The sequence below is a fragment of the Stegodyphus dumicola genome, chromosome 8 (assembly GCF_044657685.1).
Source record: "Stegodyphus dumicola isolate Sdum_Otavi_A_Nest chromosome 8, ASM4465768v1".
In the NCBI taxonomy this organism is placed as follows: Eukaryota; Metazoa; Arthropoda; class Arachnida; order Araneae; family Eresidae; genus Stegodyphus; species Stegodyphus dumicola.
Genome location: NC_140775.1, coordinates 159,280,801 through 159,305,772, shown reverse-complemented (window position 1 = coordinate 159,305,772; position 24,972 = coordinate 159,280,801). Strand labels below are relative to the sequence as shown.

At 31.2% G+C, this 24,972-nt stretch overlaps 1 protein-coding gene across 2 annotated transcripts in view; it reads left to right on the top strand.

The window, feature by feature from the left end:
* The window catches only part of por (Protein-serine O-palmitoleoyltransferase por), a 37,389-nt gene continuing 12,417 nt past the window's right edge, over positions 1-24,972 (top strand). The window contains exons 1-9 of one of the 2 annotated variants that reach the window (XM_035364476.1): positions 1-268; positions 399-621; positions 11,607-11,808; positions 11,894-11,937; positions 12,068-12,246; positions 15,584-15,690; positions 17,192-17,287; positions 20,076-20,176; positions 22,587-22,663. In XM_035364476.1, coding sequence (XP_035220367.1) covers positions 408-621; positions 11,607-11,808; positions 11,894-11,937; positions 12,068-12,246; positions 15,584-15,690; positions 17,192-17,287; positions 20,076-20,176; positions 22,587-22,663 — 1,020 coding nt within the window. In that variant the 5' untranslated portion in view covers positions 1-268; positions 399-407. The remainder of the gene's footprint in view (positions 269-398; positions 622-11,606; positions 11,809-11,893; positions 11,938-12,067; positions 12,247-15,583; positions 15,691-17,191; positions 17,288-20,075; positions 20,177-22,586; positions 22,664-24,972) is intronic. The other variant, XM_035364477.2, reaches the window with a different exon arrangement.

Here is a 24,972-nt window from a genome sequence, read left to right as displayed (position 1 = left end):
TATTTTTGCGGGATATTTAACTTTTTCAGCTTCAAAATATTAACAGTTATAAGCCGCAAGTTAGTTTATATAAAAAATGTTCATATAAATTAAATGATTCTTAGATGTTTCTAAATTCCGTGTGTAGTGTTCACATGTATTCTGCAGTCTTTAATGGCTTAGAAATGAGTTGACTCTAATCTCATGTTTAGAGTAATCATAAATTCGAAACATGTAAACATTTACCGATGAGAACTTTCTGTGCTGATATTTTTTACTAAGCATCGATGTAATTGTGTACTTTTTTTATTAATCGTATTATTGGAAAATCTTCTGAGCGTTATGTTTTTTTCCATACAAATTCTGCACTTCGTAGTGTATATTCTGACGTGTGTTTTTATCGTTTTTTTTTTCTTTAGAAATGAAGAATGGATGGCGATTATGACTATGAATTGGACTATTATTCCGATGCTGAGTATGATGGAATATATGAAGATTATGGAGGTATTTATCCGAGTATTATGGATTATACCATCCAGGATCTTTGGCATGATTGTCTGTTGCCCACTCTTTCTGATGGATTTAATTCATCATCCAAGCTGTTAGTTTGTTGCATGCTGTTGAAGTTAACTCTTTCACTTAGTAAGTTTTTCCTTTTTTAATGTATTCCTTCCTGTCTTCTTGAATATTTATATAAATAGTTTTGGTTAAATCTTAGGAGAGCCCACACCCTTGGCGACCAACTGTGAAAGTGCAGAATCACCCACTGCTTCTCGCTTTTCCCAAAATCGCTAACTTGAAAATAAGTAAAAAAATTGCACAAACTCGGTATCCATGTACACATCGACCAATTTTCACTTTAAAAAAATCTCAGAATTGCACAATCTTGGCATTGCACACTCCCTTGACTTTGTCCATGTACACATTGATACGCACCATATAAGTGGCCGCGCCAAGAGTGTGGGCTTTGCTAGGATCCAACCATAGTTTTTTTAACAATAGCAACTCACGAGCATAGTTTTTAGAATAAACAGTGAAGCATTTTTTAATAATATTGTATATTGCTGATTTTGAAAAAGGCTATATATCAAATAGATTTCAAATTGACAAACTAGTTGTATTTGATAAACTAGCTATAGCTGCATTATCAAAATTAAGTTTGACAAACTAACCATAACTATGTAACTCTGCATTGTCAAAATTAGGTTTCATGATACTTTTACATTTTGCACCTGCCGTGGTTTTTGGCAGTATGAAAGAGCAGTCAAATTAGATGTTAAAACCCAGCCATAACGTCAGTCTGGGGATAACGTATACATGCATGTAAACAAGAATAATCAAATACACACACAAACTGAATATTACAATAATACTGCCAACATGTGTGGCAGATGCAATATGGAAAAGTACTGGTTTGACAAACTAATGGTAACTTTGCATCATCAAAATTAGTTTTTACATTATCAAACTATTTGACAGAAATTTTAGATGTTTACCAATGCATAAAATTATTTTTGAATAATATTTTACTCAGTTTATCATTTTAATTTCATATCTGAAAAATGTTCTAAATAATTATGAGATTCGATAGGATCTTGAATAAAATTATATCTACTGTTTATTATATGATTAGTAAATCATGTTTACAGACAAGCTCATCATTAATTGCAAACTCTTTAAACTGAGAATGTTTTCCTGGCTGTTTACTTTTGTTGGGAATTGATTTTTTTTTTATTCAGAAGGGCAGAAAATAATTATAATGAACAATTATTTCTCTTCTGAACAACATATATGTACATAGAAACTTTTTGCTAAATTTTTAGGTGTGAGGTACAGATGTCAAAATTGGTTGAATGCAGAACTGATTAATGCAAATACATTTGAGACATTGAATTAGATTTTACATTTTTAATGATAAATAAGCAGCAACAAGTATATTTCACGGCTGATCTTTGGAATATGGTAACAGGTAGTTTGGCGACATTTTGGAGGCGATAAAGGTTACTACCTAGGACTTTGGTAATAATGTGAGAAGTACTCAGTTCCGATTACGCATTATTTTGTGTGAGGGAAATGAAAGATCATGAGATGTGTCATGTGACATTAATGGGTGAATTACAGTTCTTTAATCGGAAAAGGGGGTAAAATTTGGAAAAATATCTGTAGTAATACGAGGGCCATCCAGGAAGTAGATTACGTTTCCGTCTGTGTCCGCTAGGGGCGGGGCTAGCGCGGCCATCTTGGGGTCAGAGCGTTGCACAGCTCAGTCTGCATCTAGCCGTGCTAGTGAGAGGTTCGTGCTGTGCTCCGTTCAGATACTGTGACGGTTTGAAATGTCTGCGTTAATTGAAAATCCCGCGAGCTGCGAGGTGCGCTCAGTAATAAGGTTTCTGACTGCAAAAAACTGTAAACCGATAGAAATCTATCGGCAGCTTCGTGAAGTGTATGGGGACAACATTATCACTGAAGGTGGAGTGCGTCAGTGGGTCATAAGATTTCAAAATGGCCAAACCAATGTTCACGACGAAGATCAAAGTGGGAGACCCAGCATAGTGACCGCCGAACTTCTCGAAAAAGTCGATGCTAAAGTCCGTGAAAATCGAAATTTCACAATAACGGAACTTTCTTTGAGTTTTCCACAAATTTCGCGAAGTTTGTTGCACGAAATCATCAGCGAAAAGCTTGGTTACCACAAGTTTTGTGCAAGATGGATTCCAAAAATCTTGACAGAGGACCACAAAAATCAGCGAATGGCTGCAGCGTTGAACTTTTTGGACGCTTACCATAAGGATGGTGACTCTTTACTCGATCGCATCGTTACTGGTGACGAAACATGGGTGAAACATGTGAACTGTGAAATGAAATTGCAATCAATGCAGTGGGGGCACACAAGTTCTCCCCAAAAACCCAAGAAATGCATGCAAACAATGTCGGCAAGGAAGATGATGGCGACTGTTTTTTGGGACAGAAAAGGTGTAATTTTGGTGGACTTCCTGGAAAGAGGCACTACAATAAACTCTCAAAGGTATTGCCAAACTCTCCAAAAACTCAGAAGAGCAATTCAAAACAAGCGCAGAGGAATGTTGAGCTCTAAGATCTTGTTGATTCACGACAACGCCCGGCCCCACACGGCAAATGTCACTCATAAAGTTCTTGAATCTTTTAAGTGGGAGTTGTTTCCTCATCCGCCGTACAGTCCCGACCTGGCACCGAGCGACTTCCACCTATTCCCAGCAATGAAGAAGTGGCTGGCTATGCAGCGTTTTGATGACGACGCACAGCTGCAAGAAGAGGTAACGAAGTGGTTGAAGGCGCAGGCGGCCGAATTTTTCGACGAAGGAATTTCCAAGCTCGTACATCGCTACGATAAATGCCTTAATTTGTATGGTGACTATGTAGAAAAGTAGTATTTGAGTGTGGCTTTCATCTGTATATAATAAAATTTGTTTCCTATACTTTGTTTATTTTTTTTATTCCAAAACGTAATCTACTTTCTGGATAGCCCTCGTATATTATTTTGTACAGTCAAAAGTCGTTAATCCGGACTCGTCGGGACTTCGGCGATTCCGGATTATTGATTTTTCCGGATTATAGATCATCAGTTTAAATCTGGTAAAATGGCATGCAGAAATTATAAAATTAAAAATATAAAACCGTAATTTACGAAATAAAGAACAATTATGATCTAAAGGGTATCAAAATTTACAAAAAAAAGCTTAATATTTGTTTACTTTATTAAACATTTCTTTCAGTTTAAGTTGATTCGTTTTTTATGTGATAATACATTCTCTTTAATTCTATAAACAGACATAATTTCTTGTTCTGTTACAAAGTTCCGCTGTTCACGTCCTATAATTGCTGTGTCGAGAATACCGACTAATCTGTCAATCGAAATTTTTTCGTTTTCAATAACCTCTGTCACTTTCTTCGCTATCGGAAGCGAATTATAATGACGAGGCATTTGATTTAAATCATATCAAAGATGGAGTACATCGAGATGAAATACTACATTGAGTAAGCAATTATAAGCCAAATAAAATAAAAACATCTGCCCTTAAGATAAGGATAGTGAATTCATTGCACGCCGCCGCCGCGTTAAAGATAAACAAAGTTTAGATAAACAAACGTTAAAGTTTAGATAAACAAGCGTTAAAGTTTAGATAAACAAAATATATGCCTTTATCCATTTTTTGCAGCAATTCCACTTTTTGTGTAATGGGCTCCGAAAGATACTTTCGCTTTATTAGTAAATATATATCGAAAATTCTATTTGACATAATCGAAAGTTCAAGCTTACTTTTATAAAATTGCTCTAACAGTCTGCAAAAAATAATAATCCGGATCCAATTCGAAGATTAAGGAACAACGCAATCTGCAACATTAACTGAAATAGATAATTAGATAGTTTTAGCTTAGCTTATCCCGTCCGTTATACATTAAACGCGCATTCATAAACGTATTTTGCGCACACACAAATTCGCAGCGGTAAAGGTCTTACGTCAACGCGACGCATGCGCAGAAAGGTTGTAGCTTTGAGGTCCGGATTATAGATCATTCCGGATTATGGGTGTCCGAATTAACGACTTTTGACTGTATTAAGCTTCATTGTGTGTTGTGTGAAATAGTGTTGATTAATTTTCGGATTGCATGGCGCTATGTAAAGTGAATTCTAAATTTTTAATGCGTTTATCTGATAATAATAACTTGAGATTGTGTGAAAGGAAGGATATTACAGATAAGTTTGAATGGCAGTGCAAGAAATCTGGTGAAAATGGACATTTTGTGAAACGGAGTGTAAGGAAGGGTACGTGGTTTGCTGAAAGTAGTTTGAATATGGGTGAAATTTTATTAATTTCTTATTACTGGGTGAATAGACTGCCAGTTGACTATTGGATTTCGGATTTAGAAATTAGCAGTAGTACTGCAGCCGATTGGAACTCTTTCTGTAGGGAAGTGTGCGTGCCACGTAATGAAGATTCTGAAGAAGATTAGGTAAGTTAGTATTTTTAATCATTTGAGGATATTATTTTTATGCATTGTTCTAAATGTAAGGAGTAAATAAATTAATATGGTATTATGGAAAATTGTTATTAGCAATGATTTAGTTTAAAATAATTAGGATTGTAATCTAATTTTTATTAATTTAATGTATGTGCTTATTTATATTTTAAGTAGTGTTTTTTAATTTAATGATCGTGATTTTGTGAGTTATATGTTTGTAGTATTTTGGAATACGTTTGAGTAGAATACGTTGAGTATTTTCATGCATTTTCGTGAAATTTTTCTAATTTATGAGAAAAAAGCAGTGTATATGGATATAGTGAAGAGTGTGCGCAATGCCATTTTTGTGCAATTCTGGGATGTTTTTTTAAGTAAAAATAAGTCAACGTGTACATGGTTCAGTAATATTTTAATTAAATGATAGTTATTTTGTGAATTTTATGTTTGTAACAATTTGGTATACGTTTCAGTTGAAGTAAACGTGTATGGAAATAATTTAAATATTTGACACTAAGTATTGGTAACTATTTTTAATGTTTGCGGTAAAAATTCGTTGGTGACTTTATAATATAATAGATAATTTAGAGGTAAAAGTTTTTGGATAATTTATTTATTTTATATGTGGAAATGTTCATCCTTGGAAAGGGTATATACTTTTTCGCGATCAGGTAATTTCATATATGTGCTTTTTACCGAGTTTAAAGATTCAGAAAATTTTCCTGCATTTTCGTGCAAATTTTTGTAATTTATGAGAAGATAGCAGTGTAGATGGATAAAGTTAACAGTGTGTGCAATGCCATTTTTGTGCAATTCTGGGACTTTTTTTAAGTAAAAATAAGTCGACATGTAAATGGTTATGTGCTATTCTGAAAAACGCGCAAGGAGTTTGCGATTGTGCACTTTTTCCCAATTTTGCAGTTAATATTTGTCATGATTAAGCAGTTTTGTTACATAAAATTTCTAGCATAAGTGTAATTTGGATAGTGGATTGTTGGAAAAAGTGTTGAGTAAATAAAAAGAAAATAAACATGTCTACTTCGTGAAGACAAAATGGCGGCGAAAAAAAAATAGAGGGTTGATGTAGCAGAGTTGGTCGCCAAAAAATCGCCAAGTTACCATAATCCAAAGATCAACCTATTTCACTTTTCATAAAAGTCTTGCAAATACAATTTCATTTTATTTTTGTGAGCTGAGTTTGTTAACCAAACTCTCTGTATCAGAGGTTCTCAAACTTTTTAATTGTGTTCCACATAAATAAGAATAAAAAATAAATGTACTATCATGTACCAAAAGGATGCCATTTACATTCACATAAAAATTTTATGTAAAAATTATATCCTCAAAAATAGTTTAAGCACATCTGAGAGCCAAGGCTTCTTTTTTTTTTTAGTGAATTTGTAGAAATTCCTGAATTAAGTTTTATGAAATACAATACTATTTTCTCAGGTACTTTTCTCTCCCTTTTTTAATTAATTTTATTATCCAAAAATCGAGGGATAGAATTGTGTGAACAATTTGATTTCTAAAGGTTGCAATTCTATAAGAACATTACAACTGAAAACGGATAAACTAAGGTAACTATTACAACATTATACCTTTAAAAGAAACTTACATTGCAATAAGAATACATAATAATATTAATACTACAGTATCTAATAAGCTAGCTTCATCTCTACTTCTCTGTAATTTGAATCTTGCCGATTCATTACTGTTATATTTGCTACTTCTTATCATCCATATATAATTAGAGAAACCAAATGGGCAGCTGACTTAGCAAAATCATAGACTGAATGTCAGTTCATGTTTACCTCACTCTGATGGGTCAGTTCTTGTAAATATTGTTAAGCAGTTAGAAGGGAAAATTTCATCATGTCTTCCAGAGATAGTTATTAAGGATATATCTTTGTTAGTAAGAAAAAAAAACAATTACTTTTGATGACTAAACCATTTTAAAATTTTGGAACTCATTTTCTGAACGCATTTAGGAAGGAGAACATTACATGAATAATTTTTTTAGTTTTCAGAACCTGATGCTAAAAAGCTAGAAGGGAAGACACATAAGAAAATATGATATACTTTTTAATTATGATTAAATGCAAAGAAAATAATGCCAATGTGAGGAGAAGACTTACTGGAGATGAAAAATGAATGAGAGCAATATGTTTTTTGAAAGTAAATAACTTTTTTAGGAAAATAAGTTAAAATGTTGTAAAAAGAATGGTGTATCAGTGAGTGAAATTACATTCAAAGCACTTTTTCTTCTGCTGAATGTAAAAAGAAAATGCCCTTTTTAGAGAACTGCAATGAAGTTTTCTCTAAATTTTTTCCCTTGCACTTATTCTGCCATTATATTTTGTTCGTTTGTAGTCTTATTCGTTTGTAGATTGTAGTCCTATTGTAGCAATTATCTGAAAGTGCTGCAAATACTTTTCATTTTTTATGCTAGAAAATTCTGTGAAAAGTTTTTAATAATCTACCCATATTTACTGCCTTTATTAACAAGCTTGCATATTTCGTGGAAAGTAAACAAACATGACATTAAAGTGCATTTACGTTAAAATTCATTGCCTGAAACATTACAGAAAAATAAATTCTTCTTTCATGTGAACCTCATAAACCCAGTTATTTGGACCCAGTTACTTTTAAAGTTAATTTTAAAAGATTTTAAAGGTTTATACAAAAAAGGAGGGATTGATATGAAACAAAAAATTCTCAGAAATTCATAATTCATGTTTACTTTAAAATAGGAGCACCCACATATGCAGAAAATGTTAAATAACTTAGAGAAAAAATTAATTTATTTCTTTTAGAAAATATTATAATTGGCTTAAAAATTCCTTTCTATATACATTTAAGAAACAAAAAAATTGCATTAAGTTTACCATGCTGAATTTTCCGAAAATCAGAATTTTATTTATTTGCATCCAAACATAAAGGAAGATTATGAGCATTTGCAGATTAAGTGATCATGGACTATAAGAATTCTGTTGAATAAATAATTGATTAAAGTAGTAATATTTTTGTAATTTGAATGGAATTAGAAGTTTTTGTTTTATTTATGTTCATTTGCAATATGCATCGAAGAAATTCAATTTTCATATGCATTCTTTTTGTTTTTTTTCCAAAGTTTAAAGTTTTTATAAACAGGTTTAAACAATTAAGACACAATAACACACCAAATACCAATTCAGAAGTCAAACAACAAAAAGCAGCATTATATTTTCAAATGTTTGACTCTGAATTAGGTTTAAACAGTTTTTGTAAACAATTTGTGATATTTTTTGTCTTAAGCTTAATTTTAAAAAATGCGCTTGTGGAATTTACCAGCATTGAAAGAAACTGTGATAAACTTTCTGCAGGAATATAGAATTTTGCTTCAAATCTCTAAAGGTGACAATGTAGAAATGTGTTTGGTAGATAGCCGGTGTTGCTAAGGCTAATGCTAAATCTCTGAAATTCTCTGATCCCCTCCCCAAAAAAGCAGAAACAGATCATATGTATTTGAGAAGAATAGCATAAAACAATGCAAAAAGATTTAGAAATGAATGCAAGTGTTTAATTTTTTTTAACATACTTTGTAATTTTTATCTAATAATTAAACTTGTATTCTAAATTGTTGAATTATCTTTCCTTTTCGTATGTTGATAAAGTTTACAGACTTACAATAAATATTTATATTTTGGGAATCTTTTTTAAAATAAAGTTGTGAAAAACACTAATTTGGTCTTGATGAGGAACTTTTATCTTTTCATCTGTAAAACACTAACATAATGTTCAAAGGAGATTGCGTTAATGTGTAAATACTAGTTAGTTTAATGAATAATCTGTAGTTAAATAGTTTACTGCATAATGAACCAAGGCAGACCGAACCTGACTGAACCCAACCGAAGATAAGAAAAACTTTGCTGTTATCATCAATATAGCAGTGTGTAATAATATATTGTATTCCATGTAACAAACTGTGCTGACTTTAAATGGAAAGAGTAGAAAGGCATGGATGGGAAAAATGAAACACAATTTTTAGCTGTGAAAAAATAATCGAGTTACAGCCAATCTGCAGTAGAGATGCTGGTGAAAATGTGCGGATGAAGAATGCCAGGATATTCATTGTAGAAAGATATTAATTACAAAGCAGATTACTAAAAAAAGTACAAGAAAAATTTTGTGTCAAGTTCAATAGTCAAATCATCCATATATAAACTCATAAACTGCAGAAGTAAAATATTTACCAGCGAATGTTTCAGATCCCCATAAAGAACTATGAAAATCTGTCACAAAAGTGAGCCCACCAGCGGCCGAGCGGTAAAATCGCTGAACACTGGTAGTTCGGTCCGAGGTTCGAATCCCGCGAACGGGCTGGCTGCATGGGTGTTTTCGTGGTGTAATGTGTATACGAGCCAGTTTCCCTTAGGAAGTCCTCCACGAAGGCATCCCTCCCCTTAGGCAGATAGTGCCGTAGTGTGCTTTGCCATAATTAAATACACCACCTGTCACAAAAGCCTGGAATGCCAGCATATCATGAAGAACTTTAACCTACAGCCGTATAAGATCATGACATTACCAGAGTTAAATCCTGCACAGTGTGTTGAATGTGTACAGTGCTGAACATGGTTACTTGCAGAAAAATAAGATGTGGTTTTCATGATCCATACTTATATTTCATGATGGACAAGGCATGATTCCAGCTCGGTGGCTATGCTAATTCAAAAATTCATGGTATTGATCAGTTAAAATCTCACAACCAATATCTGAGCTACTGCAAAGACTGGAGTGTGGTGTGTTGTTCTGAGTGGGAATGAGAATTCTTAGGCCCATTTTTCTTTTGAGACACAGTGAAATCAGCACATTACATTTCCAGCATCTTTGAGCCCTTTATAGAGGAACTGACACCAGGTAAATGACGTTTTACTAATTTCTTGCAGGATAATGCAATAGCACAGACTGGACATGCCTCCTTGGAAGCAATGTATTTGTGCTTTCACAATTGACAGATCTATCTCGAAAAATCTCTGGCCTGCATGGCCTTCTGATCTGTGCAACTGCAGTTTTTATTTGTGGGCAACCTGAATATCAATCACATAATCCTCAAAATATTGACCACAGCAGTCCTCAAACTCATTAACCTCATCCTATTGACACACTGCAACAGAACATATGCAGTCACTAATTTCCAATGGGTGAGTTACAGCTATTTGTACCTAGCATGATCTATGAGACCAATCTGCGACCTGAACAACGTAATTAACATTTTCAGCAGTACCTGTAGAGATGGAGAAATGCATGTAAATAAGCTTTTTGATTTAGTTTATAACATTACCTTGCAATTCATATGTTCATTACTTGGTTTGGGCTCAGATTATCTTGGCTCATCCTGTATTAGAAATGTAACTCGTAAGATCTTTTACTAACTTGTAACTAGGAAAAAAAAAAAAAAAAAAAAGAGAGAGATAAGAAAGTTTTTATTATAAGTAGCTATCAGGGCAGATTTATGAAATGGAGCACACCTTATCTAAACATTTGGAGGTTCCTCTTAAGATTCAGTGTGTGTTTATATTATTTTTTATTTTATTTTATTTTATTTTATTTTATTTTATTTTAGTTCCTGGAGGCCCTTCACAGTTGTGACTAGTGCAAATTTATAAATACATCTCTGATGTTCATGTTATAGCTTTTTCTTAATTAGATGCATTTCTAAAAACATATACTATAATTTTAAAATTATTTTAAAGATAAAAGGATTTTCTTTTAGAACTTGCCAATAATGTTCTTCTTTTTACTTCCTTGTATAAAGTAAATGAAGTATTGTAATGGCGAAAAATTTTGGTTGTCATATTTCAATGAAAATATACATTCGACCACTTTCAAAACCATTTGAATGCTGTTTTTGTAGGGTCCATACATATGGACAGAATAAAGGACTGTGTTTGTCAAGATAGATTATGAAATGGATTTAAAGTTGATTCAGAAAAGATTTTGTCTTGATCTCTGTATGTACGTATGTATGTATCTCATAGTATAACTCAAGAACGAGTAGACGTGGAATGTTGAAATTTTGTGTATGGGACTTCTATAACATGTAGTTATGCACCTTCCTTTTTTGTTGCAATCGGCTGTGCCAGTCATATATTTTTAAAGTTAAAATTGTAACAGCAGTGATATAAAACAGGTTACTAGAGGTTGTATAATAGAGCACCTTAACATTTTAATCCTGTGATATGTTATGCTATTGTTAATGATGTCAAATTTGAAAAGATTCCATATAGATTTTGTGATGTTATTCCTTTCTTATTACACACCACTTAATATAGAGAATATTAGCAGGTTTTTCTGTGTAGATCAATAGCTTCATCATTAAATGAAATGGAATTAGTTTTGCATTTCTTAACATGAATTTGCTGTTTTTTTATGACATTTTGGTGGTTGTAGCTAAAGAAAGCAGTAGGAAAACAGTATCTGTCTTTTTTTGTATACCAATTTTATAGGAAGGAAATTAGGAACTTACTTTTGTACAGAATATTAATTAATAACAGCTAAATAGTGCATTTATTATTATTATTGTTATTTTATTACTGTGTCTCTAATGCAAAGAAATTTACTAAATTATTATTGCAATTTTTTTTAAACAGATTTTTTGCCAGAATATGCCTTTCACTTAACATCATCATTAACGGGTCTTTACTGCTTGTACCATTTCTTTGAAAATGAGATTCTCTACATTATTCTTTTTGCTGTGGTTGGTTATGGCATTTTACTGTTAACAAATATTATTTTGAAGCAGTATCAAGGAATTGTGTGTGTTTTTGCAAATTATGCATTTTTAATTATATGGTAAGTTTTCATTTATTTAAGTTATTTAATTAAGATATTTTTACTTGTTATCTACTTCATTTACTATTGTTTATGTTTTTTATAGTGAACTGTTTTTTGCCGAGAAAACTCTATGGCATCGTATACGAGGTAATCAGTGTCTTAGTAATATGTACCTGTATTGTATTTTTATGCAAATCTGTTGATAAAGTTCTTGTTCTTAATTCTTGTGTATTTTACTTATTTTCAAGTAGTTGTGCTAATGCATTTCAGTTCACAGGTTCTCAAATGCTGCTGTCTATGAAATTAATATCTTTAGCTTTTGATACTGGAAGTATTGCTAAAACTATGCCTGAAACTTTTGCTTGCTTTGGTTATTTATTCCATCCTGGAACTGTGATATTTGGTCCTTGGATCAGTTATACTACATACATGAATAGCAAACAGAACACAAAAATTGTAAGTAAAAATATTCAGAGCTTTTTTTTTTAACATTCTATATTTATATTAAATTTGTTTCCATAAAAATTTGAATTCAGCTTTTTATCAGAAGCGTAAATTTTACCTGTTTGGGATTGGTTCATGATCGCATTATGTGCAATTGTACCTCAGTATACATCAGTTTTAAAGTAAGTCCAACAAAAAGTTTTGTTTGGTGTACAATATTTCTTTTGTATATGACTTGAGTTTGATGAGTGATCACTGCATGCATTACCTTGTAGTATTACTTTTTTTGAGGTAAGGCTATGACTGCCCATGACTTTCAGTATGCCAGTTCTATTCAGTAAAAAATTCATGAACAATAAGTTAAGAGAAAATTAACTAGAGATATTAAGCAATGAAGTAAAAGGTTAGAGTCACCGTGGAGATTAAAAAAAAAAAAAAAAAAAAAAAAAAAAAAAAAAAACTGTTGAAAAGTATGAAGGTGACATCTATACTCAGGACTTGGCTATTGCATACCGTATGGTGAGAATGGTAGTATCTATGATTGTGAAAAGCAAAGATGCTATTAGATCATCTAATGTAAGATCTGGCAGTTCTTAATTAGGTCCGAGTAAGCACTTGACAAAAACTTGAGAACTCATTGAAACTTAAGTAGGATGACATTAATAAAAGAAAGAGATTAATAAATTTTTTAAAGTTTTCATTGTGTACAGCCTATATTTCACGTACTGCATTTTTATTTTAGTATTAAACAGTGTTATAATAATAACAGTTGGAATATTTTAATAGAAAGGATTAATTAGTTTTCTTTTATTGGAAAAGATCTGGAAGGAATTTATGATTATACTGAGATACCACTGTATATGGAAATCTATGAAATTTTTTGTAGCCAACCTGATCAGCTGCCAAAAAACAAACATAGTCAGATTACCAGTTATATGGTTTTAGGCTCTCAAGTATTAATAAATATGCATCAAGAAATATATAAATTTATCTATTTTTATTTTTCTAAATTTTGTCCTTTATCACATATATTATTCATATATTTGGTTTGTTTTAATACTGATATTCCAAAGAATAGAATTTTTATAGGTACTTGCATTATTAGGGTAATACGGCCTGGTATACATGTGGTCACCATATGTGGCGATATTTTGTGTTGGATGGTTTAGTTGAGATTTTATTTGTATGGCAAATCTTTTTACATGGAAAGTGTTGGGAGGAATGTGGTTGCACTTCGTCATGATGGTTTTTTGCTTACATGTTGAAAAAAGGTGTATAGTTGCACGAAGTCATGGAGATATATCGGCCACATGTTTCAGAGTGTATTCAAAGCTAGATTTAGTTCAAGAAGATATGTTGTTGAAGTTATTAATGAAGCATTTGTTCTTGGTTGTCTTCATTCTGACAGAAATCTATTTTTGCAATTTTTATGGGATACAGGATTTTTGAAGCCAATCTTGACATGTGAGAAGTGCGGTTCTGATATGAAGATTCGGAAGAAAAATTGTGTTTGTGATGGATTTGCAAAAAAATTGTTCAGGGTAAATGTGGTTCTCAACAAAGCTGTAATGGTCTGTTGTGATGATTTGGGCAGGTTCAACATCTCTGCTTCGGATCAACTGTAATTTGAACGCAGATCAATACATTTTTGACGTCTTATGTCCAGTGGTTGTGCCCTATCTTTGAGGCCTGCCAAACACCATCTTCAAACTAGATAATGCAAGACCACATTTTGCATGTTGTGTTCTGACCTTCCTCGTATATAGGTCATCATCCTATAGAGTATTCGATTGCTGCCATGGCCTGCTTGGTCTCCAGATCTGTCACCAATTGAAAAGATATGGTCATGGGTTGCTGAGAGATTGACCTGCCACCCATCTCCTGCTAATACGATTAATGAAGTATGACATAGGAAGCAGCATGGAATGAGTTTTCTGTTTCTGTCATCCAAGCCCAGTTAACTCCATGCCTAAACACATAAAGGCCGTTTCTTCTAATTTCGCTCCCCTGTAGCGCTCCAAACTGCTTACAAATTTAATCATTTTGTCTTCATGCCATACTGTTTATGTACAATGAATATTTACACCTTTTTGGTGAGAAAATTCACGCTTTTACTTATCTAAATTTTTTGTTTTTATTTCAGACTTTTACTGTAAATCGTGTGCAAAAATGTGGTTTTTGCAGACATTTTAGGCTTTAAGTTTGAAATGTAAACAAAACATTTAGGTAAGTAAAATCATAGAATTTCTTGCTAAACATTTTTGGCGAGAAATGTTTCGCCAAATATATGACAGCAGTTCCACATATTATCACAACCACCTTGGTGCAGTGTGGTGAATTTTATGGAGGAAAAAGATCAATTACTTTTAGTATGAAAAATTATATATTACATATATGCATATTATTACATACTATTACACATTTCAACTGTATGTTTATTCCAAAAGACAATCAGTAAACCTAATTACGAATGTGTTTTTGTTGTGACAGAAATTTCGCAGTTGTCGCCTATGAGAAAGAATTTGAAGCATTGTTCGTATAACAATTTTGCAGAAAAATAATGTATTCCTGCAGAAATTTCACCTCTCATTCTTCTAGAGGAAATTCCTACAAGCATAAATTTTAAATATAAGACAAAAATTATCATAATTTTTCTATGAAAGCCATTGGCATTTGGAATACAATAAAAATAATGTATACAGAACTGAATATTTTTCATGTGCATAGTTGCCTGAATAATTGTTATGCACCGGAGTTTGGTGTATTCTGAAACTTTGGCAATTTCTACTAAGGTGGTTGCGATAATCTGTAAGTACATTTTCTTTTAAGAATTTGAATTTTGTGCAGAGTTTTTTAATTTCCATTGCTTTTTACTTCTAAAACTATAAGAATTAGAAGACTTTTTTTTTTTTCGAAAAAAAAAAAAGAAGTATTAGTCAAAATAGGTTTTTGACGTATTAAAAGGCAAAGATTCTAATCAGAAGGTGAAGCTACATGGTAGGGATGATGCTTGGAAAACAGTAGATCAGTTTGTAAAATATGAATCTTTGCTTAAGCTCATTGTCAAAAATATTGGCTGAAGGTAAGAAAATATGATTGTGAATTATTTATAATTTTCTTATTAGAATGCATATCAGAGTTTGGGTGTTTATGTATCTGTGATCCCGAGATTTATTCATTTCATTTAACTTATGAAAACCACCATTAATAACATATTCATTGAAAGTTAAGTATGGTGATATTAAATAAACTTATTTAAAGCTGTGTATCTACTTAATTTATGTAGCTATTAAGCTGTGTATCTACTTAATTTATCTTTACTTAATCAGACCTTAATTTTACATTTTAGAGTTTTTCATGGTTTTATTCCATTGTGAAAAATCTTGCATTGAGCTTCAGTTTTTTGACTGTTTCCACTTGCTGGACATCTTGGTTACTATATTCTTCTGGCTGGAAGTAAGATTGATTTATATAATTCAGACTTTTTACATAACAATTAAAATTTTTTGTTAATAGAATCATTATTATGATTAACAAAATTAATCAGTTCTATTTTTAATCTGTAATCTTTATTGCAACATTGCAATTAAAATCATCCATAACCTTCAGTTCTATATAATTTAAATTTTATTTAGCAAACCTAAATGTTAAAAGCTTCAGTTAATTTTGTAGTTTGTTTTATTTTTCTGAGTATCTTATTTTATGCAAGGCTAACATAACCTGAATTCAAAATTTCCATGAGCATCAGAAATGTAATTCAAATGCTGCCTATTCTTGAAATCATTTTAGTGTTATAAAAAGTATTTTTAGTATTTGCTTTTAGGGCACGTTCATATGTTATGTTTTCATGTAATATTTAATATTGTATGACTTTTTCATGTTAATCCAAAGTCATTTCCCCAATTAAATAGTTGGAAACTGTTTTTAAAAATCTTACTATTATTAGATTTCATGTTATTGCATCGCAAAATCTTCATTTAGTAATCTGCCTTTTTTTTAAAATGGGAAATTTGCTTCATTATTCAAGTATTTGCTTTCCAAATGACTACAACTGCAGTTTTCAGTCTGAAGCTTCTGGATTTCAGTTTTGTTGCCTTGAAGAGTTTACCATTAAAGTTTCATTAAATTAAATAAATATTTAAAAAAATTAAAAATAATGAGATTAAAAAGAAATTGCATCTGCTTTTGTTATGTAGATTTCAGCTTAACCTTTGAAACAAGAATCAAGTTTAAGAATTTGTTGCCCAGAGATTAATGATATAGAATGTGGAATGTTCTTAATTAGTGGAACCTTGGATTACATGTTTTGGATAGTGAACAAATTATTGAAACAAAAAGTGTCTTGAGTAGTAACTATCAGTCCACAGGCTGAATCAAATTCTTCATTCGGTTATTAATATATATAAATGTTACATCAAAATGCTGCTTTTAGTAATTTTCACACATGAAAAGAGAATTTTAGCTGAAGAAAAAATTTTGCTTTACACTAAATTGTGAGCCAACTGTGTGTGTTTGTATTCATATACAAGCATAGAGTTAGAGACAGTTTGGCAATCATATAATACATTATAATAAGTGAAATGATATTGTGATGTATAGTTATGCTTTTCCTTTTGAAATTCTAGCAAGCTATTAATTGAAATATAGAAAATATTAATCCATGAATGATTCTGAAATAAAAAACTTTTCATTAAATTTGACCATACATCAGTAATTTTTATTGCAACCGGGACTGTATCTTCTTTCTGATGAATAATTTTTGCAATTTAGTAAATGTTCATAGTTTTCATAATTTCTGCATTATCTGAGCTTTTCAGATATTCTTTCTAATTGTAATATGCCATTAGGTCTAACTGTAACAACTTGTATTAAAGTAATCATTTTCTTGAAAGTACTTTTTTTAGTAGTTTCTATTTTTATTACTACTAAAGTAATAACCCTTTTTTTTTCTTTTCAGATGGGTAGATGCATATCGGGATGCATTATCTTTTCGATCCAGTCATTATTTTGTCAGTTATATGTCTGCAGCTACAGCCATTACATCTGGTTTGCGGTAAGTCTAGAAAGATATTTTGTACAAAAGATGAAAATTGAAGTATAAATTATGTAATTTTATGATATTTGAAAATGAGACTTTTCATAGTTAATTGAATTCATGTGATATAAAAAATCTGCAAATGTTCCATATTATTTTTGTTTGAGAAGTATTTTCTGTAACAAAATTACAAAAAAAGTATTGTTACTCAAAAATCAGAGGATATACTTTGAAATAATCTGTAAGAAACTGCATTCTTCACGGTATAAGAAATTTGAATGTGAAACTATAGAAAATAGAAGAAAACTTTTCTGTTCTCGCAATGAATCATTGTTATTTGGCAATAAAATATTTTATTGATATTCTACAATTCCTTTTAGTAGTTTGGTTTGGTTATTTGAATATGTCAAAGCACACCAGGGCTATCTGCTTAAAGGAAGGAATGCCTTTCTGAAATATTTTCAAAGAGAAAGTACCTTGTATTCATGTTATACAGGGCAAAATCCAATCATGCAACCGACCTGTTTGCCTGGGTTCAAACCCAAGATGAACTATCAATATTCAGCTTTTTTTAACTGCTCGGCTACTGGCGAGGCCCTTTTAGATGCATATAGTATTTTTATTTATGTTCAGTTAGTAATTATAAGTAATGAGTGTGCATTCAGTTTGAGAGAAGCAACTGAATTCCAAACCACTGAATATGTTCCAGATCTTGTCAACATCTTGAAACATTATCAGGGTCTGGGAAATAATATTTGACATAAACTCTTAGCTATGTTTTAAAGAGTTGCGTAATACATTTTTCTAACCATGAGAAAATATCAAATAATAAATATCTTTAGCTGACTAGAAATTTACAGAAGACTATTTTATGGCATAATGTTTGTAAAAAAAAAAACCCTGCAAAAGAAATCTCAACTTATTGGCTTTCTGTGCTCTTTAAGTTTTGACATTAAGCATAAATTATGCTGATCACAATTACAACTGTTCTCAGAAAATTAATTGGTACTTTTCCGTTTTGCCTGTGCAGACGATTAAAGTCACGAATAATGGTACAACTGATGCCAAACAAACAGAATATCCTCGCTGGTAACCTTTTACGCCTCATTTTCAAAACACTTCATGGCTATTTCTTATCAGATTGATTGTTTCTTCCAATACTGGCGTACAATTACATAGCATTTTTACCAGATAGTTCAATTTTATGCCTTCAGGCCATTCGCAGTAATTAAGTCAATTAGGATGCAATCACACTGCTCACCCGAAGGTGAAAATATAGAAAAGGCAAAGTCAAGTGTTAAATTCATTAATTCTAATGAGAATGCACTAGCGAAGTAAAGCACTGCGGTTTTACATAGTTTCTAAGTAAGCTTTTTGTACGAATTGAAATAATTATTTCATTTAAACTTGTATTCCAAATGAAGATTTAACTTGAAATTAATGTAGAGAGAATTAGATTTTTGTACCGTAGTTTACGTGAGATGAGATCGCTTGGGGTCATGTGATATGAACTGGCGAATCAGGATGTTGAACCATAAAACCATAGTAAATTCTCAAATTAATGTCTTTTTACAAATATATTGTCTTTATATATTGGCTTTTTACAAAATTTTAAACGATATTAAGATGTATATGCCTTCAAAATAAAAAATTAAGAACTAACATTTGTTAACTTTTTTATATATATACTGTATGTTGTCGCCCATAAAGTCTGCTTGGAGAGATTTACGCCGGCGAAACGGAAAAGTAACAATTAATCTTTACAGTGATTAGTTGCCATTCAGTTTAAATACTGACTGTAATTTCATAAGGATGTCAGGGGCTCACTATTTGTGAGAACAGGTGTGGCAATTCCAAAGTACTCTAGCTTTCGAAGGAATCACCTTGGTGAGATGGAGGCCATGAGCCTGGAACCCGACTTATCTTTCCTTCTTTCTTTTCCTCTTTTTTTTCATCCCTTGTGATTTTCCTTTACATAGTTTGGGGTCAGACTAAAATGCTGTTATATCCCTTTGTTTCTAGTTTTCATGGAGAGTAAACTGCCAAATGTTTGCTGTGCATGGAGACCCATACAGCTGCAGAAGAGGATCTTGGTAGTGAGGAACGAGGTACTATGCCCAACATACTGCTTTGGCTTGTGCTTGAGTCCAAATGGGAGGCACATAGCTGTCCTCACTAATCTTTTGTGTCAGTGGCTTGGAGATAATATTTGGGTAGTTACTTTGCCGTTCAACCACTGGTGAGCCTCCTGTTTTGGGGAAAACTGACTGTGGGGCTTCAGATTACATATACACCCATTTAGACATGGTGCAATAATCTGCGTCCCCTTGTTGGACTCCGGAATGGGTGGTGGTGGTGAGCCCAAATTTATATTCATTTCTAATATGGTTCTACTATTTCTCAAACAACTTCTGAAAATGCATCTTCATTAAAAAATAATAAAATAAAAACACTTATAAATGTTAATGCTGATCAGAAAAGTACTTTTTTTCCTTTCTTATTGGTTGTATTAACAGAAACAACCAAAATACCCTCCTCACTTCTAAATCAAAATCAGTTTCTAGATTTTTGATGAATAATATAATGCCCATTTGTCATTCATAGCATCTCATTTACATTTCAAAATTACACATTTGCAAAACTTTTAAAAATTTCTATTTAAATCTTCTAAGTGCTTGTTTAAGTTTTATAAAATCCTTTTAATAAACTTCACTGTGAAGAAAGCTTTTAAATTTATAAATTTCAGCAAGACTAGGAATGTATTTAATAAACACAAAGGGTATTAATATTACGATTTTTACTTTAGAATATCTGCTGTTGTATCTGCATTTGATATTGAGGTTCCACGTTCTCTGGTGGAGGTAGTAATCTGGTGGAATGTTCCCATGCACTTCTGGCTCAAAACATGTAAGTCTGATATCTGTTTTTAAAATTACATTCTCTTTGTATAAACATACTAATGTCAAAGGTATTCAAATTTCTCAGATCCCTAGAACAGTGATGTGATTAAGAAACTAACTATTAGATTCTTCTTGATGTCATCATCTCAAAATGAGCCTTCCTTCCCCCCAAGAGGCAGCTTAGTGTTTCTATTTCATTTGCTTTACACTCTTTTCAAATTAAAACTTATGTGACTTTGAAATTAAAAGTGAATGGAATATCTCATGTTGGTACTAACCTATGAACCTACACTATTATTTTGTTATATTTATATCATTAAATATATGACTGCTTTTCATGCTTAAATATTAATAACTAATATTTAGTTCAAAATTTTATTTCAAGTGTTTTGTTTATACTGATAGTTATATATTTAATATAAGAAAATAATCTGACATTTTTACATATATTAGTGGGATTTATATGCACTTCCTTACCTTTTAAAATTTAAAATTTCCCTTTTATTTGTCACATTTTTGCCTAGAAATTTTTATACTTTTTTTATGGTTTAGTGAATTTTTAGAATAATTTTAAAATGGTTATGTAAGTTAGGTGAAAAGCTAGGGAAAATGAATCGAAGTGAAGTTATAGTCAGTTTGCAAATAGAGTGGAATTAATTGCTTTAATTTTTTCTGTAGTTTTCTCATAGTGTTTCCTTACAATCTACAAATATAGTGTTAACTCAACCAGATATAGTGTTAACTGTTAATATAGTGTTAACTGTAGTCTTTTCACTGTAAGGGAAAACTACTCGAGGACCATGAAACTGTCACTAAGGAGCACAATCTAGCACCAATTATGGATAAACATGGCGTAACAACACACTCATAACATCTGTGCTTTCATTTGGTGCAATACCAATTGATTTTCTTAATAAGTAATCTTTTGTCTTTATGAAAAAGGATAAATTAACTGTCAGCGCTGTATTTTTTCTTGCATTTTGAAAAAAAAAAAAAAAAAAAAAAAAAATTAAAATTTGGTACCTGCTTTCTATAGATCAGCAAGAAAAGAATTATTTTCAGTTATGGGATCCTACCATAAAAACAAATGTGTTTTAATGAACATAATATAGTACATTATTCAAAAATAATAAACAATAGCGTGCAATGGGAAAAATTGCATAAACAGTATATCCATTCAAAAGAGAACCTGGTTTGAGAGCTATAGAACATTGTCTGAGAGCTACATTTGTAACTGCAGTCTGGTTGATTTACAGCCGGCTCATTTATGTCCTTTAACTATTCAGTCTACAACTTGAATGAAAGTAAGACTGCAATATTGATATGACTTATACACTGTGTATGGGAAAAGTAATGACCTTGTCATTTAGCAATTGAATTTGATTGAAAATTTTATTATGTGTAGGATGGTTTATAAAAAAGAATAAGATTTTTCTTTCTTCTACCCACCTTGCCATACAAAAATATGCCATATATCAGAGACCATATTGTCTTTTTATTATTTGAAGTCTCCAAGATTTATCTCCTGTATTTGTTTTTTTCTCTGAGAATTCATGAAATTAACCATGTATGCAGTACTTGCATCTTTAGCAGCAGATTGGTGCAAGAGTGTATTTCATATTTACTGAGCAGATAGAATATGTGCAGCATGAAACTGCCACTTTGATATATAATTAACTTACTGAATGTACATTCATAGAAGGTCTCATGTAGCAAACTTTCATCTGAGTTATAACACATTTTTTATCATTGTTCTTGTGTGATACTTGAGCTGTTTTATATGTTTGGACTGATAAGTAAAGCCCTATGTAACACATACATTTTTGTACTGCAAGAAATGATGATTTATAAGCAAGTAAATTCTCATCCTCCTTTTTGTTTATAGAAGGGGGTTTAAGCTTGTATCTTTAAGCTTTTTTACCTTGTATGTAGTTAAGAGCCTAATTAAAGAAGAATTCTTTAATTAGGCTCTTCAAACAAATTTGTTGTTTTGAAAGTTTAATAATCAAAATGAAGTTTACTTTTTATCCTTTCTTAGAATGACTTCTGGTCAATAAGAACAAGAATAGCATTTGTTCAAATGCTTTTGTATGGTTTACACTTTTTCTGACATTTAAATTTTTAAGCGTACTTGTAATCTTATGAATAGTAGTTATCAGAAGTAGAAATTTTAAATCATTTTATCTGTTGATATGTAGTATTTGCAAAACAAAAATCTTAAAATTTTGATATAGCAACTTTTTATAGACTACTAAATAAACAATTTATTGATAGTTTTAAAAATCTGGTCATTATGGTAGTCAAAACATATATGGTTCTGTTGTTACAAAGTATATTGGATACATGTGATATGTGTATTAGTATATATAATTATTCATCTTTTATTTCCTTTAAAATTGCATCATTTTTATCTTCAGATGTCTTTAAAACTGCAAGGCCATTAGGTGATTTTATTGCCATATTGCTTACCTATGCTGCCAGCTCGTTTCTTCATGTAAGTAAAATTAATTACTTAATAAATATAGTGATGTAATATTGGATTTTCCCCAAAAAAATTGTTGTTTAAGGTATCATAACCTTCTCCTCTGTTTATTTCTTATCTTTTAGTCATATTATAAAGCTTATACATTGTGCATGGCAGCTGTAATATTTGTAAATGTAATATGTGTGGTGATATTTAAGTGTTACTTAAACAAATTAAATGTTTATTTAAAATTCTTATTGAATGCTAATGGACAAATGCAGTATTAAAAAAATCATTATATGTAATAGTACTGAAATGTTGTGTAATTTATTGGAATAAATAATTCATAGCTTTTGAAAAATGTTAGATTGACCTTTTTATTAAATTTTGATGCTACTAACATATTATCCCATTGACCCTGAAACTGCATTCAAGCTATGCAATTTAGCGCCAGTTATGAATAAGTGTGATGTAACAACACACTCATAACATCTGTGTTTTCTTTTGGTGTAACCTGATTGATTCCCAGTAAGCCGTCTTTTGATTTTATGAACAAGGATATAAATTAACTTAAAAAAAAAGAAAAAAGAAAAAAAAAAAAAAAAAAAAAAGAAAGAAAGAAAAAAAAGTCCGTAAGCTTTCAGATTTTATATAACACCCAAAGAGGCAATTTTTTTTTCCTCCATTTACATACACATGCACATTTTGAGAGCATTTGGGCTAATGTCCCTTTGAATTAAAAATAGCTAAAAACAGCATATCTTTAGAATTACCGATAGATTTTTCTATACATTGTTACAATCGCCCGTTTTGAAATCATTGATTTTATTAATCAAAAACTCATTAAAGTTTCAGAAAATATAAAATAGACAATAAAACAAATTTGAAATTTCACAATGTGAAAAACATGCATACATTCATGCAAATCCTTCATTATTTAATTTCTTTAAATGTAATACAGGGAGATAATATTTGGTAGTAGCAATTTTAAAAGTGAAATGGACATTTATAGTGAATTAATGCAAACTACTGTTTTGAGGCTAATAGCACTTCTGGGCTAATGCACCTTTGAGCTAATTATTGCTGTATTTTTCTTACATTTGAAACTAAGTATTTAAATTTGAGATTTGCCTTCTACAGAGCAGCAAGCAATGGATTATTTTCATTTTCAAGTTATGAAAGCTTACCATTAAAAAAGTATGTATTAATGGGCATGATGTGATTAGCTGAATATAGCCAAAAAGACAGTAATAGATTGGAATAATTACCTGTAGGAACTTCACTTGTAGTGGTCTAAACAGAACTTCCGATAAAATTAGAAGGTTTGACTTAATAATAGAAATCGACAAAAGGCCTTCTGTGAAGCACAAAAGAAAATGAGTTAAATGCTGATTGTTTATTAGATGAAGAGCTGCTAGGTTTTTTTTTTTTTTTTTTTTTTTTTTTTCAGAATTCCATAGGAATATTTGACACAATTTTGGTGGGATTTTGACTAACTTTCAGGGTTTGATAATAGCCAATGTTCACAGTAGATGGAATATTATTTAAGTACAATTTTAAAATTAAACCTGAGATGCTTAATTGCCTCAAAATTCTATGACTGAAATGTTATGTGTTATAATGAAACACAATCAACTGCAGTATTTTTATTATAAAAAGTCTTCAACTAAGTCTGTGTTCTCATATCCTTTTCTAAAATTTTCTGACCTGTAATGAAAGAGAAAAATAATGTCTTTATCTAACTATTAAGCCCACCAGTGGCCGAGCGGCAAAGTCGCTGAACACTGATAGTTCGGTCTGAGGTTCGAATCCCGTGAACGGGCTGGCTGCATGAGTGTTTTCGTGGTTTTCCTCATGTGTAACGTGTATACGGGCCAGTTTCCCTTAGAAAGTCCTTCACGAAGGCATTCCTCCCCTTAGGCAGATAGCCCTAGTGTGCTTTGCCATAATTAAATACACACACATTATCTAACTATTAAAGGAAAAAGTAAGCCTAGGAAACTGAATTTGAAAAGTAAAAAGGAAGTTAAAAAATATTTATGCAATTAGAATTAAAAAGATGATTGCTGAATCAAAAATAATTAAAAAAATTTTTCTCTAAATATATTTTAGTGTAATGATTTTAATATAAGTAGAAAATCTCTTTCAAAAGCTAGCAATAGCATTTGAGTTTTTAAAAAACAGTTTTATTCAAATATGATCAATTTCTTTTCTTCTTAAAAAAATTAAAACTGAAATATACTTGTATGTCATGGAGGTTTTTATGAAAAAATATTAATTATTTAATTAATCTCTATAGTTGAATGCTAATTGAAAACCAACCCTATTTAAAACCTCTA